Source organism: Lygodium microphyllum, chromosome 5 (genome assembly GCF_053477565.2).
Source record: "Lygodium microphyllum isolate KBCC chromosome 5, Lygodium_microphyllum_v1.1.10, whole genome shotgun sequence".
Lineage (NCBI taxonomy): Eukaryota > Viridiplantae > Streptophyta > Polypodiopsida > Schizaeales > Lygodiaceae > Lygodium > Lygodium microphyllum.
Window position 1 is genome coordinate 76403551 of NC_141139.1, and position 20824 is coordinate 76424374.

At 38.1% G+C, this 20824-nt stretch overlaps 1 protein-coding gene across 2 annotated transcripts in view; it reads right to left on the reverse strand.

Annotated features, from left to right (window-relative positions):
* Positions 1–13792: 13792 nt before the first annotated feature.
* Positions 13793–20824, reverse strand: part of LOC148036010 (maltose excess protein 1-like, chloroplastic) — an 87516-nt gene continuing 80484 nt past the window's right edge. Inside the window, exons 5-10 of one of the 2 annotated variants that reach the window (XR_015690885.1) lie at positions 18643–18744; positions 18442–18560; positions 18251–18313; positions 17862–17923; positions 14250–14406; positions 13795–14174 (exon numbers count right to left, since the gene is read on the reverse strand). Coding sequence is in view for 1 of the 2 variants with exons in the window: in XM_087678011.1 (XP_087534137.1) it covers positions 14318–14406; positions 17862–17923; positions 18251–18313; positions 18442–18560; positions 18643–18744 (435 nt within the window). In the remaining variant the exon portion in view is untranslated. Of the gene's footprint in view, positions 14407–17861; positions 17924–18250; positions 18314–18441; positions 18561–18642; positions 18745–20824 lie in introns of both variants that reach the window. The other variant, XM_087678011.1, reaches the window with a different exon arrangement.

The following is a 20824-nucleotide window of genomic DNA, read 5'->3' on the forward strand; positions in this document are numbered from 1 at the left end:
AGGGTAACCCTAAAAACTTGTATATAAAGGCTTTTAAAAAATGGAACAAGCTATTCATGTGACTTCAAATTTTTATTACTATCTTCTAGTCTTGTGCCTACAACTTTTGATTACTATCTTCTTTCTAATCTATTGTCCGTGTGTGAGAGTGAAGAAGAGAGAATGTGTGGAGTTGAGAGTGTGAGGGAAGTGGCAACATGAAGTTCTCTTCTTCTCTTCATCTCCTCAAGCTCATCATTTGATAACTCCTCTATTTTATGGGCAACAACAATAGAAGCAAGATCATGACCACAGGGACATGCTTGTGGATTATGGAGTGATGCTTGTCAACACATCTTGACTACAACATGCTAAGCATTGATAAATGCACTCGACACGTTCACCTTGAATCGACCTAGCATCTAGCAGATTAGTTCATTTTGCTTATGTATGTGAGTAGACTGTGTCAGAGATAGCTTTATACTTTGTATATTCAACCCCTGGAAATAATAAGGGTGTGTCCAATGGTCGTGTGTTGAGCTCATAGAGTGAAACAAAGATCCTACTAGAAAATATAGATAACTTTACTTTTTATTAACAAAACCCTACCCCATTATAAAATACAAGTTTTTGTGTCAAAGTGGAGTACAAAAATTAGAAGAAACCCTCTTTTTCTTTGGAAATGATGTATAGTCTATTTTCATACTTATACAACTACCTTAAGCAAGATCATCCCCATTGCACTAACCCACTAGAGGAAACCCTTCATGCAACCCCTATCTACTACGACCTTCACAAGTTATACTATCCATTAAATTTCTTAGTCTAAAGATTCTAAGACCCTCAACAAGATGTTACGTAACTACATAATGGTTTCCTTTCCAATTAGGTGTGGAAATACATTTTGGTGTGATAGGATAGTTAGTACTTTCTCAATAGTATTAATGCTCAGACAATAATTAAAGGGTGGTAGATTTAAGTTTTGACTTTAACGTTGTATGAGATTGCAATTATCATGTGTGAATTTTTGTTATAAACAAAAACATGTGTAGGATTTTCGATGTAGATTAGTAGCTCTAATTATATCTCCTGTGCCTACTAGACTTATGATGCTAAAGTGACCAAACAAACTATCTAAATAGGAAAAAGTTGGGAAAACTTTTGTACCTATGCCACTATAAGTTGATCACTAGGTCTCATTCTTGAGATGTATGCATTCAAGTTCTAGCACCAACAATTGATATTGTGATGCAACTTAAAGCAAGCTTCCTAGGTGGAATGAAGTGCAACTATAGGTTGTTTTCCATGGGAGTGAGAAGGAAAATGTAACCAAGAATGAGAGTGGTGCAGCAAAAGTTGCAAGTAAATTGAAACAAAATCAGAAAGAGGGTCTCAATTGGAGCAATTTCTTCATGTTTCTTACTTAGCTACTTTATGATGGACATCACTTGAAAATGGAGACAAAAGAGGTTCATACATTTTGTGCCTAAGATGTTATAATTAGAATAATCTATTTTCAAAGGGTGTTACAAGGATTATAGCGTAATGAAAAATGAAGTTGAAGAGAAACAAAGTAAGGCAATAAGAAGCAAAGGCAAGAACAAATGAACAAAAAATTAAGAAGCGGGCAAGAAGGTTGGTGTATGCATGACAAGGAGATATGGAGGTGGCCCCATTGGACTCTTAACTCTTTTTTTCATTATTTCTTGTAAATTCAAGAATCAAACTCTCTTCCCCGTAGATTTTAATTACAATGAAAAACTACATAGACAAGTTGTGAAGGCCTTGGCTTAGGACTAGGCATTGTAAATACATAAGAGACACAAGAGCGTTAAGGATGCGCAATAAAAAGCCCATGTGTTTAAGGTTCAAAATGAATAGAGAGTGCTTATCCTTGTGTGTGTGAAAGTTTCGGAGTCTACTCTATCTTTTTCTGTTCATCTTCAATCCACCATAGCTTGTAGAGTGTGTGAGTGTGAGTGTGCATCAGAAAGGGATATTGAGTAAGTATGAGAAAAAGGGGAGCTTTCCTCCTCATCCTATTCTTCTATTCTTGCTCCATGGGGATTGAAGCTTGAAGCCAATGAAGCTTGCAATTTGAGAAATTGAATCTTGGAGAAAGAAGCCATTGTAGGCCACACAAGGATTGGGGAGGAGCATTGAATCTTTTCATCCACATCTAGACTACAAAGGAAAGAGCAATGGATTGATATGCATCGGATTTCTCACTTAGGTTGATCTAACTTAACAATAGCATGCTTGCTTGAACATCAGAGAGAAGAAATGAAAAGCATACTAAGTGAGGAATTTACACACTTTAGGTGCAATATGCATTTTACTTGCATGGTGCATACTTGCATTGATGTGTCACAATTTTCTCTTAGTCTTGGCACCACAATATCGTCTAGTTTGCTATTAATATTGTAGTGGTCAAACCACTACACCTCACAATGGACATAATCTTGAAATACCAAAAATTTACATTATTCATTTACTTAAAGTGTTATTCAATTGTACCTCCTTGGTGACTAAAAACATGGTTGGGAAATTGTGGGTATGCCTTAGCCATGCTTGATTTAATCCTAGGTACACTTTATATGAGTATGATATTGCAAGGGATCAAACCATTGTAACATTGCAATAAATGGTTCCAACATCACAATAGTCTACTATGAAAGGATTTTAAGTCACTTGATTGACCAAGGAAGGTTGATTACTTGCTAAAGATTTCATCTTTGGACCTTAAGTCACCTTGGTTGACCAAGGAAAGGTGATTACTTGCTAATTATTTCATCTTCAAACCTATGTAACTTAAATTAGTACATCAACCTCAATTTTCATCAAGATAACTGATAGAGAACCCTCAAAATCTAGCAAGGTGTAAAAATGTGTGATTTTTTGACATGATAGTGAGCAAACCACTATGATATCACAATGATTTCATCTTCAAAACTATGTAACTTAAATTAGTACACAAACCTCAATTTTCATCAAGATAACTCATAGGAAGCCCTCAAAATCCATCAAATTGTGAAAATTTTATGTGATATTTCGACATTATAGTGAGCAAACCACTATGATATCACAATGATGAGCTCAATATGACATCTTAGTGAGCTAGGAAATATTATAATACTAGGGTTAGTAGGCATTAGAGGCCAAAATCTAAGCACCTTAATAGCTAGGTAAGTAGAACAAGCATTTGAATTGATATAGATTTTACAAATCCATAATTGTAAGCAACTGAAATTGACCTTAGAGTATCTTGTAGCCAAAAGCATTCAATTTAATCAATTAGTGTTGAAATATGAGAAGATAAACAATTAACCTAGGTTTCATAACTGGTAAATCTTTAGTGCACCAATATCTAACTAAGCGAGGAACTCCATGGCCCCATTGGATAGGTAGATACCATAATTGACCTAGAGCAACAAAATTCTAGAAATGAGGTTGATATCTTTGTACACTCATGTTGTTTTAGATGAGGTGTAGGCAAACTTGATAAATTAAAAGATCTCATCTTACTCAACACCAAATCCAAGTACTTGGAGACAAAGTAATACACCTCATGAGCACCACAAATAATGTCATTGCAAAGCTTCTCACACTTATCAAAGCAATAAATAAGAAAAATCGTTGGTGTGATGGCTTAAGAGAACTTATATGAGATGTACCTACTTAGGAAACCCAATGAGTAGTGTTGTGGGATAGTCGCCTAGTCACTTGTCCTAAGCATCACCATCTAGATCCCATGAAACATACTAGCTTAGATGGTTAGGCTACTTATGGGTCTACCTCACAAGGGAGCATCTAGCTTGACCAATGAGGATTGACATGAAGTAGTAATGACTCAACTACATGCTCTCTAAGAGTATTCTAGCATTGAGTTAAGGAAGTCACTTATGTGAACAATCAAAACTTGAAGCACGTAAGCAATGCACTTGGTTAAATGAGAGTGAGAAACGAGGGAGGTTAGAATGTTGATCCCTCTACCTATAAGGCATACCAGCCCCCTAAAATGGTGCTATATTGGGTTCTAAGGCTTGGACCCTAAGGAAGTCAGCCTTTAGCTTTGAAGCTAATTGTTGAGAGGCCACTAGATTAATCTAGTCCAGACAACCATAGGATAACTCCCATTAGAGAAGTCATCCTCCCACTTCCCATGCATGCACCCAAAACATCTCTACGACCCTAGCACACTTAGTATAGATATTTAAAATCAAATTTCTCAATTAATCCTTTAGCATAGTTTCATTACATGCATTTAAATCATGCAAACGAAAAAAATTCATTTTATTCCAAACAAGGTGTACCAAGCCGAAAACCACTTCAGATAGACCATTGATATTGAGCATACTGCTTTGGATTGGGACTATTGGCACCAAGAGTCACTACCCTAGATAGACTGTCTGATACTAAGAAAATTGCTCCAAAATAGAACTATGAATATCAAGCCTTCACCCAACTATCCTCTAACTAGTATAGGGACCTTTTAGAATGCATTGGGGCTCACAAGTCACTAATCTCACCTTGGCCCATTAAAGTCTCCCTAGAGCACTGTTAGTCTCATATGAAATATTTTCCCAAGAGCCCAAGAGGTGGCTAGCAAGCAATTGCAACAAGAACTACTGAATATGGTGGAAATCCTTAGTCCAAGACTAATCTACAAGCCTAACACACAATTTAACTACTATCAACAGACTTGCATATTAGAAATTTCTAGAATCTATGAATTAAAGAATTTTTTATAATTGTAGAAGCACAATACGTAGGTATGTGCCTTCAAAATAATTATGACAAAAATTGATATCTAATAAATTAAAAAATTGGTTAGAAAATGAGATTATTACTATCCTTACCAACTCCATTGGAGCAACAACTTAGCATCCCTCATGTTAGATATCAACCCATTAGAACTTTGAGACAAGTTTCCCCAATCACCTCCAATTGATGTGCCTATCCTTTATGTAGAAGAACCTTTACAATATCACTATGTAGAAGAGCCTTTATAAAAATACATTTATACCATCCCATAGATGAACTAGAGGAACCATGGATTATTTATAAAAAGGATGGAATTAACAAGGAAATAATCCTATTAGACATGCAACCAACTCAATAAGATGTTGGGGTGAATAAGGACAACAAGCTCAATAAATGTTGCAAATAGTGACAATTAACTCATGTTAACAGCAATGGAAAAGAGGAATGCAAGTCAAGTGAAAGTGCAAGGTGACAAAACCAATGCGGGAAGGTTTATATTTTTTTAATTGTAATATGTCATTTTAGGCACTATTATCCACCACCATGTATAATCATGATGTAACAATATCTCAAGAGTCAAGCTCGCTCTTATGAAAATTGTAAAAAACGAGAAGAGAAAACCTCCTACTTTCACAAAGGGTGGTTCAAGTGGGAGGAGACACAAGTGGAGGCATGGAATTTTCAAAGATGCACAAAAGAGAATAGAGGCAACTGCTTGCATGGTTGTGACCTTCTTGGAGGAGATAGTGAAACTTGAGAGGTGGCATTCAATATTTCAAGTCTTGACAGAGAGCTATTATGATGTGCGCATCAAAGAAGAGCCTAGGTGCACTTGTCCTGATTTCAAAGAGGAGAATCTATTAATCATGTGGCCATTGTTGAGCCTTTTCTGGTATATGAAAATAAAAGAGTGAGCCTACTTTAAGCTCTCGTTGTTTTTTTCTCTCTTTCTTAGGAGAGTGAGTGGTGGTTAGATCAAAGTGTGAGTCAACCATGTGAGAGAGGCAGTTGAGTTCAAGTGCATTAAAGCCCTTGAAACAATAGGAGTTCCATTGAATTTCAGCATGTCATATGTGTAGACCTCCACACTTTTGTTTCCATTGCTAGAATATGGACAAAACAATCACTCTAGGATGCTCATACTCCCATTGAGCGGCAAATAGGAGGTGTATATATTGAGTTTGGGGATTGAGAGGTGGGACACTAATCTCCCACCAAGCTCACCTAGAACTTGGATGGTTAGGATAGAATAGGGTAGGAGATTTGAATTGGGAGAGAACGAATGAAAATGGTTTAGTGTTTGGAATAAGACTTTAGTGTTTGGAATAAGACAAATTATGAGGGACTTCATAGTCAAGAGAAAAAAACTTTTAAAAACTTAAACAAATGATTCCTTGACTTACTATGGTAGAGCTTGGGGAGGTGCATGTGATTGCTATAGTGTAGCACTTCAAGATTGAGTGCATTAGAGAAGAAGATAAAGTGACTTAGGTTGGAAGAGCATGCTTTAAAATGCTCTCTATATAACCATCCTATAGGTTGCACTTGAGTGCTAACATTTGAGCATGCTTGAGCCTAGGCACTTGAGTGAGAGTGTCAAGAGAGAAAAAGGTCAAGCAAGAGTACCTAAGTGCTCTATCCTTCTAAAATACCAAGAACTTGTTTTGGAAGAATAGGGTATGATTGAGAGAAAAGAAGAAAGGGGGATTTTAATGATAGGGGGCTATAGATGATTGGCATACATGGAATGAGGGTTCACCTTAAATGAGTATCTTAAGGGCATATCCAAAATAAATTACTAACCTAATGCCAAATATTGGCCTCATCATCAAGCCACAATTGTTGACATAAGAATTAAGGTCAGTTAATATATTGTTGTCAATGCTCATAGGATGGGCCTACTCAACTCGAGTGGAAGAGAAATAAGTGCCTCCAGTTTGAGAAAAGTGGGTTCAAGGAGCAAGGTGACTTGAGGACAAAAGGGAGACCTAGTGCTCAAATACCCCCACTCGAGTAAACAAAAAATAGCATATAGCATGTTTGACTCAAAGGTGCCCTAAGTATGGTGCTTGAGCATTCAACCAAAGGGAGGCACTCAAATAAAATTTTCATAGCCCAAGAAAGCTTGACAAGTTGAAGACCAGCAAAGCATGGAAGAGGAAAGGAAGAGTAGAGGTAATGGAAGGTGTTCGGGAAGAAGTGGACACAACTAGGAGAAGGAAAAGAGAGTGAAAGGGGCAAAAATAAGGATTGGGTGAGGCCTTACGAGAGTAGGGTCGAGAAAACATCAAGGCACCTCACCTTGCTTGTGTCTCTCTGAGGGCATGCATAGGAGACCTCTACTCACACATTAAGAGCTCACCCATTTTTTTCCCTCTCTACTCACACATTAAACCCTCACCCATTGTTTCCCTTAGAGACACCCTAGAGAAATAAGGAAAGGAATGTTGGGTTTTTACTTGCTAATTTTAATTGCACTCGATTCATTCCACTTTATCTTATAGCTTGATCAGCTCAAGCCACATCATTCACAAGTCATAGTGGTACATGTCACTCAACTAAAGTCATGTCATTGCACATCCTCACAGAGACTCAAGAGAGGACCATGATTGATTTCCAGCACAGTGACATCAAACCAAATCAAGCATGTTAAATCCAAGTCCCTTTCCCCAATCCATTTAACACTCAAGCTCTACTACTAAGCTACCCAACCTAAGATGGCTCTCAAGTCAAAAACTTGACTTAAGGGAAAGAGGGAGTTTAAAGGTAAAGATGAATTGCAAAAAGGCATGGAAGATTCAAACATAGTAAATGGGAATATGAGGAGACTAGATTCAAGTATAGATAGCTCAAGCGTACATATAATCTCAAGTGTATTTAGTCCAATACATGATGACTAACTCTACTCGATACTAGACCATGGCCAAAATGGACCAGGGGTGAAATAGAGCTTTGATATAAGGCATAGGGTAAACAAAACAAGGACATCTTGGACATAATAATAGGTGTGACCCTCTCAATCTAGAAAAAAGGAGAAAATATATAAAAGGACATGAGGTAACTATATGATAACCCTAGATGGCCAAATCCATAAAGGAGGTGACTACAATATCTTGGAAGAAAAGATTAAGGGGACCCATTGGAGTTTTTCGAACAAAAGTGCTTGTATTAACACTCCACTTTAGAATGGAATGATAGAGGATCTAGTGATGATTCAACTGAAACCATAGGAGGCAATATTGGAGTCTAGAAAATGGAGGCTACCAATGTTGACCCTAAAGATGAAGAGCTTACACCATTGACATATCTCACAGTCAAGTTAATGATAGATCAAGAGGACATGATTGATGGTCTTATTGATGAGGGTGCAAAAAACAATATCCTAAACCATGACACTTGGATTGTAATTGGATGGTTTGAGGTCACTTCCACAAATGCTAAAATCCACCGTCCTCATGGTAGCCTTATGTATTTCCTCTTGGGAAAATGTAAAATCTTGACAATCATTGATACTGAAAGCATGCCAAGCATGCTCTATGTACTAATGCCCAGTCACAAGAACATAGGGAAGGAAGTTCTACTTAGACAATATTTCAAATATCCAACCAAGGGTTGGTTTTGTCAATTATATGATGCGACAAATACACTTGACCTTACCAAATGTCAAGATAATTGTAGCTACTTTTAGCTCAAGTGAAAGCACCCATCCCTAGGGAAAGGGCAAGGAACCGACCCTTGAGTCAAAATGTGAGAGGAAAGAAATTTTGGGATGCAAGACAAAAGCTATGTAGTATGAGAGAGAGAGAGAGAGAGAGAGAGAGAGAGAGAGAGAGAGAGAGAGAGAGAGAGAGAGAGAGAGAGAGAGAGAGAGAGAGAGAGAGAGAGAGAGAGAGAGAGAGAGAGAGAAGCTATAATGGAGACCTAGGAGAGAGAAGAAGAAGAAACAAGACTATAGAGGAGAGAGAAGAAGATAGAGAAATATTAATAGAAGAGAGAGAAATATAGGAAAAGGGAGAGAAAGAGAGGGGAAGTCATGAAAGATGCAAGGAAAATAAAGAGAGACTTGATTATTGATAATTGATACCCTAACAGAGACTCTTGAGACCTTAAATACCCCGCCAATGTAATCGGGTATTCCTATGATAACCTAGCATGTCCTACTTGTCTATCCCACTCTTTTACATTAAATCTAGACCCCTAAGGTCATTGCCCTCAAAAACAAAAAGAGGACTTCTTGGTGTGGCTTATAGTAGGGTTGTAGAGTACTACTCTGTTTAGCATTACAAGGCTAATATATGTATGTGAAAACTTAATCTTATGTGTAATTGGGGTGTATAGATGTATATGGAATATGTACAACATGTAGGAATAGATTGTGTATGAGTTTGACCACCAATTATTGATAGTTAGGATCTATGGACAACATCCTATCTAGAATAGGCCTACTAGAGAAAATTGGTCATAACTTTTTATGGGCAGCTCCGATTGAGACATGTGACATGTCATGAAATGTACTTTCAAGATATAGGTTACATATGACTATAATTAGTGTATGGTCAAAAATTTTCTAAAACAATGTGATGTCTACATGCCAAACTAGGCCAAAATGAGCCAAAATCGCACTCTTTAGGTGGGGGAACTCCTCTAAGATTATTACTCACCTCTAGGAGGCATCTTCCAAGGATTAACCCTACCATTTAATTAGATATTTATGGATGGATCGAGTCTCAATTTATTTTCTCTTTATCCAATGACTACCTCAAGAATGTACTAGATGATACCCTCTTCATCTATGGGTGACAACTCCTCCACATAGTCTTTGGCAGTCCAAAGAAAAGGTTTCAACTTACTCACATGAAAAAAATTATGTATTTTAGTGGAGGAGGGAGGGAGTTCGAGATGATAGGCCAAGTTTCCCACTCTCTTGACTATCGTATAAGGCCCATAATAGCAGTATGCCAACTTATTGCTAGAGCCATCCTTTAGTATGGAGTATCAAGACTTGGGTAACTTTTCAATAGAACCAGCTCACCTTCTTGAAACTCAAGGGAGTGCCTTTTTTAATCAACATAGAGCTTCATGTATTCTTGGGCCTTCCTGAGATTCAACTTACATTACTGAAGTAGGGCTTGCATGTGGTCCAATTCTTCTCTTCCATCATGAGGGTGCAACTTCTCACTGAATATGACCATAGGAAGGGGCATCATATACCCGTACATGGCCTCAAAGGGGGATACTCCAATGCTAGCATGAATGTAGTTATTATAAGAAAACTCAACCAAAGGGAGCCACAAATCCCATACATGCTATAATGACAAAAATGCCTCAATTATGTCTCAATCCACTTGTTTACCCTCTCGATTTGACCATCTCTCTCGGGGTGGTATGCTATAGATAGAGCTAATTTTGTCCCCATGGAACTGAAAACTGTCTACCAAAAATAGCTCATGAATTTGGCATCCTTGTCATGCACAATGACCTATGGAAGCCCATGCAACTTAAATACATGCTTCATAAGCTAGCTAGCTACTTGAGCTGCGATATATTGTGTCTTGGTGGGGATGAAGTGGGCTGCTTTGGTGAGCCAATCCACTACCACATAAATGTTATGTCAACCCTTCTTAGTCATAGGCAAGCTCATGATGAAATCCATCATAATATGTGTCCATTTCTGCTCAAGGATAGGCAATTGCAACAATAAACCCCCTAGCTTAAGAGTGTTATCCATGTTTTGTTGGCATGGCACCCATCGACAGACAAAGTCCTTAACATCCTTTCATAGGCCTTTCTAATGGAAACTCTTTGCAATTCAATCACATGATCGATGCCCAAATAGGTAAAGAATGCATCTCTTCCATTATCTTCTGTGTAAAAGAAGAGGTGTGAGGGATTACAATCTTGCCATGTGACCGAATGAGTCCATTTTTTAGTTGATACTCGCAATTCTCTTCCATGATACCTTATTGTAATTTTTGAAAATAGAGCTAAAGTCAATCGCTAAGCAAGTAGGCCTCTTAAAGTTCATCTATCCAATCATTGTGAACATCAGAAATAGATGATACTTTACTTACCCACATCTGAGAGAGAGAATCAACCGTAATATTATACTTTCCTCTAGTATAAATGATCTCAAAATCATAATTCTATATAGTTGCCGCCCACCTTCTTTGCTTTGAAGTCTGGTTTGGCTATGATAGAAAGTACTTGAGCACTCGATGATCACTTTTCACTCTAAACAAGTTACCATAGAGATACTAATGCCACTTCTTGATAGCACAAAGGATGGCCAGCATTTCTTAGTAATAGACATGCATTTGCCTCTCTATTTCATCCAATTTGCGATGCTTAAATGAAATGCCACCATGTTGTTGCAACAAAACAACACATATAACCCTTCCACTAGCATGACATTATACATTGAATTCTTTAGAGAAGTCCAAGCAAACAAGTATGGGGCTTGAAGTAAGCAATTCATTTAGTTGGTTCAAGTTGTGAGATCACTAGAGCATCCCAAAAGAAGACCTCCTTTTTAAGCTTATCAAGTCAAAGGTGTCGTGATTGTTGCATAATGGCAAATAAATCTTTGATAAAATGAAGAAAGAACAAGAAGCCCTCGTAAAGAAATGGTATTAGTTGGCATGGGCCAAAGAATCACTTAAATACAAATTTACTGCAATATTCAAACTTGCATTTATATTGAAAGTAAATAGATATTTTCTTTAATATTCTTGTAATATATAATTTTATATCTTCTCTTTGTTTGTGTGTGTGTGTGTGTGTGTGTGTGTGTGTGAAGTTACTCATTCATTGTTAAGTTAAAATGCCAATGAACATGGCAATTCGATATCTTCATTCTATAAATCTAGCCTTGCTTTTGACGTAGTGTATATGATAATCCAATATTTAGTATCGTAATAATGTCCTCATTGAGCTGAATATCAAGGTCTACTATAGGATATCTGCTAAAATCCTCAATATTCTAATCCAAAAAGCAACTAAACTACCACCAACATAATGCTATCTATTGTAATAAATGTTAAGGATAAAATTTTGAGTAGCAAGCATGTATTTGCAAGCAATAGTCTTAATCTATCTTGCAAGTTAACTTTTTATCATGGCATCCTACCCATTGTCAAGAAATTGTAAGATATGATCATATATCAACCTCTTGACTAACAAGAAAGCATTTGATCTTATTATCTCTGCATTAAAAAATAAATTAATAAATACATTAATAGAAATAAATAAAGTAATCTTCTTAGTCTACTTGAGATATTATGTTTCAATGTTCTCTATATCTTAGAAAAGATTTTACATCTATAGCTCTTACTAGTGACTAGACTTAATAAAAACCACTCAAGGCTTATAAAATCGTGTTAAAAGAAGCAAAGATATTACTCCCTATTGACCATTATACATAGGAATAATATATGAATGATCGTAAAAAAATATTGCATTCTTTGCGAGCTATATTTTTCTCCTATCTTTGAATATAGTTTTTCTAATCGGACCATACATAACATCAATAAAAAACTCGATTGACTATCATTCCTCAAGATTAAAAGAATAAATATTTATAAATAAAAATAAAATTTCTTATAATAAAATCTAATACAAAGTTTAATTTTAAAAAGTATTGAAAATAAAACACTTACAATTCGATCTATATAATGGAAGCTGAAACTCTAAGTTCCAAATGCAACTCTCTATGTATAAATACATATAATACTAAAACCTTTTTTATGTTTTTCTTATTTGCTCCAAGTCTAAAATCTTTGATTCTACCTTCCAAGCAAAGATGAAGAAACTCTCATGTCTCTATCTTTTCCTATGTTTTTCTTGTTGCATGGTAATCTGGCTATGTATCCTACTAATGGTAAGAATCCATCTTTCATCCATTTTTTAATAAATTAAATACAAATATGGATGTGATTTCAAAGCTTAAGCACCTTATTGAAGGTCAAATTTCTATATACATAGCAAAGAGAGAATAAAGAGAAACAAGCTACTGCCAAGAGAGAAAAAAAGTGAGATTAATAAAAAAGATTAAAAAATAATAAACATTACGATGTTTGATAATTTAAACTTAATTTTAGTTGTCATTATTATACAATCACATATATATTATTAATGTAAAGTAACCCAAACCTTGTCATTAATGTAAAGAATATTATAATCACAATCATGAGATAAAAATAGATACTCATAATAAAAACTCATCTTAATATTATATCCATATCTATTTATAAAATTATTTTTTTACTTTTTCAAAAATAAAACTTTCGTTACGAAAGCTTTGCTCTCATTGGTCTAAAGCACACACTTTCTACATCTTAAAAGGCATTTTTGAGACCTTGAAACTCCCATAATGTCTTACATATGCAATCACCTATCATGAAATGTAAGGAGCTTCATACCCAAAAAGCTATTTTGTAAATAAGAGTCACATTTGCTCCAAGACTTGTATATGTAATATTATCATGGGTGACCAAAAGAACAAACTTGCAAATAGTTTGATTTTTAGATCCATCAACCTTCATTCAAATGGCATTCATAAGACCATGTTTCTACACAGAGAAAATTTTGTACAATAGGGAAAAACAAAGAAAGACCTTTTGTGCTTACTCCAAGTAAAATAATACATCGTGTTAATTCCTTTCAAAGATTATTATCAATATCATATTCCTTATTACTAAACTAACACAATTTATTTTCCTCATGTGTACACATAAACAAGGCCTATAAAGGAGAAGAATCTTAACAAGGTATACATAGCAATAGGTGATATCTACTAATTTGCAATACAAACAAAATTAACCACACCAAACTCTCCACGCAACTAAGAATCTAAGCAAGGTATACAAAGCAATAGGTGATATCTTTTAATTTGCAATACAAACAAAATTAACCACACCAAACTCTACGCGCAACTCTTCAAACCACAAGACCTCCCAACGCTTCATTACACTTAAATACATTTGACAAAAATAAACAAACTCCAATTGCAATATTCTTAGCAACAGTTAAATACGCTTCATTACACTTGAATACATTTGACAAAAATGAACAATCCTTCAAAAAACTGCAAGAGCACCAGTTACACAAGACATTGGCCCGAGCTGCCTTTCCAGAAGGATAATATATATATATATATATGCTCACCACACGCACTTCAAACTTGCTGGGCTGGCTGTTTGAGCAGCATTCAGGATCATGACCTTGGCCCCATGCAAACAGCGCAGTAACAGTTAAAATTGAGAAATTTTGAAAAAGTCCTCTGGATCCAATACAGGACAATTGGCGCTTCAATTTAAAGGGAATCAACAATATTCAACAAGCAGCCGCTTGAAAATATTCAAAGGGTCGAGCTTCTGTCATTCAATGCAGCTCTAGAAAGTGATGTCCTCAGATTTCAGCAATTTGGCTCCAGCCTGTACTCGATAGCAGAAACAACACCAGAAACCCAAAACCAGCATCAAAGATAACTATCTTAGGAGCAGATTTACCTTTGCCAAATGTCCCACGTTGAAGATGTAGCTGCAATGGATTTAGGACCAGAAACTGCAAGTGAGAATTAGGATTTCTTCCCAGTCACCAACTCCGTGAGAGGGCTAAACGGTGATGGTAGAGCGTATGCTTTTGAATCCATTATGCACATATTCCCTGCAAAATCATCTTTGTGCTTCAGATGCTTGAATCAACTTAAACGCTTTGAAGTCTCAACAGCACAAAATAACTTCAAGTGATTTTTTACTGATCCAAAGCACAAAAGATGCCCCGCCATGAAAACGATAGCTAAATTGGGTGAAAATCTGTGACATGTCCACAAGCAACATTTTTACCACCAGCGAGAACACATTACTCGTGCAAAAAACATGGTACCTAGAGACTCCTGATAATCTTCCAAGCCTCTGAACGTGAGGCTCCTAGAAGGTCAGAACCTGCCTACTAGGGAGAGCCTCCAGCCCCACTTCCAGCACTAGACTCACCACCTATAAGAAAGATGGTATCCTACATAGCAGCCAGTCGAAAGCCCCTCTAATGCAATCCAAGCTCAGCATTCTGCAAATTCCTCTCTAAATGAATCTGAACTTCTGTGGCAGCACTACAAATAGAAGCTGTGTTACTTATTTCATTTTTCTACTTAACTCTAAACTGACCCAACATTAGGTTTGGAAACTGCTTTTCTGTTAGTTACAAAAAATGAGTTGAGGCCATTGCAGCACCTTACACAAGTGAAACCGGCCTTTCAGTGTTCATTTCACATATAAGCTTACAACAGAGTAAGTTGAGATTTCCTTACTGCTGTCATGAGAAAATTAGGGTTTGGTGGACAACCCTGCTAGAAAGTCAATGTTCTATTTACCATTGCCTCAACCTAAGTTGGGATCAATAGATACCTTCTCCCACCCCTTCTAGTTAAGGAGGCCTCCTACATAGGCTGCCCCTTCTTGATGGCTATTAGATGCACTCACAGCTCTTTGCTGACGACAATTTAAATTCAGTCTGAGAAGAAGAATGTGGAAGAGCTCTCTGGGTTGGTGATCAGTGACGTAAAGACCGAAATACTAGTCCTGGACCTTGAGGCCCCTCCAAGGTGGATTCTGCAGTTAGGATATAAGGTGGTACAGCCAGGAAAAGTCTTTCACTACTTGGGATGTCTGCTTGGGCTTGGAATATCAGCTTCTCAAAAGATGCAGTGGATGCTGGAGAAAGTGGCGCGCAAACTAGCTAAATTCAGATCCTTTTCCCTGCACTGCTGTTTGCTGCTGCAGTTACACCCTTCTACAACACTCAATGGGAAAAAACTGACAGGTTGCTAAGGAGTTTATATGAAGTTTTGGACCAAATGGTATATGGCACTTCATATCCTAGGAGGTGATCACTGCTGCTAGAAAAGGGGGAGGTCTCAGGCTCAAAAAGGTAGCTCCAAGCTCAAAGGCTTGCCTTTAAGCTGTTGCCACACACTAGTGGTCATGAACGGTGGGCCGTTATTACAAGGCATTTGATTAGCCATGCCAATATTCCCAAGGGCCTCTAGGAAAATCTCACATTGGAGGACAAGATAGCAAAGTTCCACGCTCTACCACTGTGCAGGCTTTAGTGGACCAGTGGACACTGGAGACAGGTGATCAAGCAGCCACATTGGAGACCCAAAGAAAGCCAGAGAGGCCGCACAGCATTCCTGCAAATCTTTAGACATTCCTAAAGCATATGCTGCAGCCTTCACTCCAACTACACATAAACCGGTGCTGTCTAAGAAGCGAGCTGGTAAAGGGTTAGTAAGACAGATGGATATATGGGACAGGGACAGCCAGAAGCTCATGGAACTGTTCTTGATCGTCACCTGATTTAGTCCATGGTAGTCGATGCAGAGATGGAGGATTCCATCCTTCTTCTTTTGGAACAGCGCACTGAAGTTGAGTGGCTAAGGAGGGTGCTGCAGAAGGAGAAGCACTGGCCACCAATACGCTGAAAGGCTCAAACAGGCTTTGGAAATCTCTAGTCGATCACAATGGAAGTATGGCCTGCAAAGTCAAGAAAATATTGGACTTCCAAGAAGTCACAGGTCAAATTTTTGGACGAGTCAGGGAAGCCTGGAAATCTGCCTTCCCCCCATAATACAGCACATGTTGAAAAGAAGAGCAGTTTGTGTATGGACAGCCACACCTAGTCAGCATTTGAACCTACTGCTATGGAGGATAGTTACCAAGAAGCCCACTGCCAAGGAGAGGACTGCCAGATTCAAGGGAATACATTATTGCTGTCCTATGTACATGACCCACAGAAAGATGTGTACACCTTTTATCACTGCAGAGAGGCCAGAGGTACTTGGAAGAGATTAAAGATTGGGTCCATCAAGCAAGCTTTAACACTATAATCAAAACGTGGACGGCTTTGTTTGGAGATATATGTGCTCTTGATGAGAAGAGCCTGAAACTCAAATATAATAAGAGCAGTGGCATTAAAGAGCCTCTGGTCCAATAGAAACAAAGTGCTGATTAGGAAAGAGAACAGAATAGCATTAGATGCAAGTTTTAAAAGTTGCCATCACCTATTTTTAAAGAGGACACTAGGCAACTGGGGGCAGACGGCAGCAATCGGATCGTGAAGGTGATTGGATGAAGGAAATACTTGAAAGGAACAAACCTGACTGGCCCACATCCCCCTTCCTGAAAACATGCCACCCGTTTAAGACCATGGCCACAGAGAAAGGGAAATGTCTCTGGGACGCTGCTAAGAGGAAAGACTTTGAATGCTATGAAAGCAGACATACACTCAAGCTGTCTGAGTATTTGAAGAAGCTGTTCCACAGGCCAAGCTCAGAACGTGGAAGAAGAGAGTGAGGAGGGTTTGGAAACAAAAACCCTCAAGGAGATTAAACTTTTATTTATGGAGGACCTTGCTGAATAAATTCCCAACTAGGGAAAGATTGGCTAAGGCCAGAAACATTTCCTCTATGTGCCCCTGTGCAGTAGGCCAAAGAATCACTGTTACATCTGCTGTGGAAATGCACGGAAACAAAACCTCTTGGGAGGAACTGAAGGATTGGGTGGATAAGGCAGGTTTCCATGGGCTTATTTCCCCACAGTTGATCTTGTTTGGGGCCGAAGGTAAGTTGAATGATGCATCATTGGCTATGTGGGACGGGATCCGTGGGGTTGGCATCCAGTATATCTCGAATTTTAGAAATAGCAGTCTTTCAGGGGACTAGAAGATTTTATGAGCTAGATGTTGCCATTGCAAGCAAGAGATTTTGGCAGCCTTTAGGGGGCTGGGGAAAACAGATAGAATGTTCAAAGCCTTATCTAAGGCAATGAAGGCTAATTGCCACGCTACAATTCATCTCCACTATGAGGTAGAGTAATGTAAATATTTATTTTTTTATATCATAAGTTCTAAAATTTGTAAAGCAGAACTATTAGCTATCTTCAAGCCTCAAGGCCTTTAGGAACAAGGACCCAGTTTCAAAAATGATTTCAGCCACTTGACCAAGTGTTGGGAAGGGTTTTGGGTTATGCTAGTTCATCTACCTTTGATGTAGATATCTTACTAATATTATTTCAAACTCACATTTAAGAAACACAACTAAGACAAGTTTTTCAATAGAGACATACCAAGCCACAGTGCTAGTGCGCAGCTGATGCCAAGAAACACAGGCCCTGCAATACACTGGTTTCTGGTCCAAAAAAAAGTAAAACAACAATTAAATGAAAAACAAACCCATACAGTTTCTTTTTGGTGTAACATAGTGCTCATTTATATTACTATACAAAGAACACTATGCTCAGGGTGAACACAGCCAATGTCAAAAACAGTGGAAAAAAAACAAAAACTGATCCACACATATGCCCCCACCTATGGACAACAGAAAGACAGACAAGGCTTTTAGTTAACTTAGACTTTTACTTGCTTAGAATAACTCAAACCAAATTCAAAACAAGCAAGTCCATATCGTTGACTTGCCTCCAAATGCCAACAAGAACACATACTACCATATACTTACATGTACATGCTTAAGAGGATCCCCCAACCTTGCATCAGCGCACCCCATGAAGACCCCGTGAACCTAAATAGCAAAACAGCATACTTCTCACCAAATCATAACAAAACATTTACACCATTCAACCGTTTTATGACTGGATTTGTTTAACTGTAACAAGGTTAAACCATAGTTTTTTAAGAAGCAAAGGATACCACATCAAATCCCGGGTGAAGAGGGCACGAGGAAGAAGAAGGCTGTTGCCAGCCATGGCCAGCAAGATTGTCAAAACAGATAGCCCTTTAATGTTTGCAGGATTTATAAAATTGGTCCACTGCATAGGCAGAAACATCAGTCGCTTTAATTGCTAAGAAGATTGAATACAACACATTTGTTCTTTCTAATTAGAAGCTTACCATTTGAGCAACAGGACCCCACATGAACAAAAGAGTGGCAGACCATGCTGCAACACCTCCCATAAATTTTGACATTTGGGGTGGTAATTTTTCCAAGCGGCCCTGCAGAGAACTCAATGACACAATTTAAACCAAAGTGACTGCTTGTCAACAACTAGATTACAAAATGCATAAAAACCAAGTACAAGTACATTTGAATTTTGCATGAACACAGATCAATCAGAGGCGCATGTAACTTGCTCTGTAATCTGTGGCAACCTTTTAAGAAGAGGACACAAATTAAGTTGCAAATTCCCCATGTCTAAAGATGCCAAGCTTGCTCGACATTAGAAATAGAGATATTGAAGGTAGCAGGCAAGCTGCCACTGTCATTATCTTGAAGTTGAGTTATTGATTGATTTCTTGACTGGCTTGTCCCCAAAGTGAGGGTGATCCTAGGATGATAGAGTCATGACTGCAGTGAGCATGAATAGTCAAAATGTGCTTCATATTCCATGCAAGTCACATTAGGATGTTGTGGAGGTTGCATAGTTGTTCACTAGAGAGACTTTAAGAGAGCATGGCTTGAAGTTCACCAGCTCTCTTTGAAAGGATATCTTTTACAGGCTTGGCAGGAGTCCTCCACAACTTCTCATCCATAGGAAGATAAGTAGAAAGAGAACTTTTAACTGACAATGATTACTTTCCCTAGGTGCTATTGCAAGGATCATTAGTTGGGGTAGGTGGGATGGGAGGAGTTCTTGCCATTTGTTCAGCAGTATCAAGTGGATGCCTCTCAAGACAGCATGGTCGTTTCAGTCTAGTGGGGGCATTCCACTTCTTGAGGAAACCATACGAGGTACTTGAGGGACAAACTTAATCCCTTTGGAGACTCTCCAAGTCCCACACATAGCTACCACAATATTGGAGGGATTAAGGAGGACCATTACTTCATCTTTCCAAAGGAGTTATTTGAGGTTGAACAAGAGTTTGGGTTCTTGGTAGAGATCCTTCTCTTCTGAGTCAGCATCAGCACACATCTAACACAACTTTTGAAGGGAGGGAGTTTCTCTCCATCCTCCATTTTCAAAGCCTTCTTGAACAATTTCATGAATCTGCATTGAGAGGAGGACGCTTCTTTACATCTGAAGCTTTTTGTGCCTTTCATGTAAATTGCAGCTTCATTTGAGTTTCTCAACATCCCAAAACGTTGCCAATAGGAGAAGTTGAGATAGTTTCTCCAACTTCATTTTGGGCATGCTCATAGTATGTCTGGGTGACCGATTATTTTACCAATTATGTACATGGACACACCAACTCCATGTGGGCATGCCCACATTTCAGGCTAGGTAGCCCACCCAGTTGTGCATATTGACACATGAATGTTTGCTCCCTATCAGTCTATATATATATCACTCAACTGTAGCACTCAAATTACTTAGTCTTATTTTTCACATGTAAATTCACATTCTGTCTCTCCTGCCTTCGTGTTTGTGAACTGAGTGTGGGTGTGTGTTCCCTTACCAATTTTTTTTCATGATCTACAAATATTATCAGTGATTTTCCTTCTCAGCACAAACCCATATGGTGTTGAATGCAAGCCCTCCTCTTGCAAAATGTAGCACCATTCTCCTAACAAGCACGGGGCATCCACGAATCATTTAGCATGTATAATCCCAAAATAGGGGCAAAAACACGGTCAGATAATGCTAACCATGAGATTTAGGATTTCTATCCATTAGATAGCTGAATGGGTGAAAAGGAACCTGAAGCTGTTCAGCTTTAGAATGCTCAACAAATTAGGAAGCAGAGAGGTGGGGGGAAAGTCCCAAGAGACTCCAATTCATAAGATGCAAAGTCTCCCCATCATGCTTTTGATCCGAAGGAAAAGCCGACAACACATGGACCTGCACAAAAACAAGGGCAGTCCCCTTTGACTCCTCTGATTGATTAAAGTCTTCCTTCTAACTTAACCAAATCATAAGACTCCAGTATGCCAAGCATCATTATGTGCCAAATATGGTAATTCTCCCCATCATGCTTTTGATCCGAAGGAAAAGCCGACAACACATGGACCTGCACAAAAACAAGGGCAGTCCCCTTTGACTCCTCTGATTGATTAAAGTCTTGCTTCTAACTTAATGTATTAAATTGTGAAGAGGCTCTCAGCTCTTTGATACCACTCTGCCTCAAGAAAGATCTG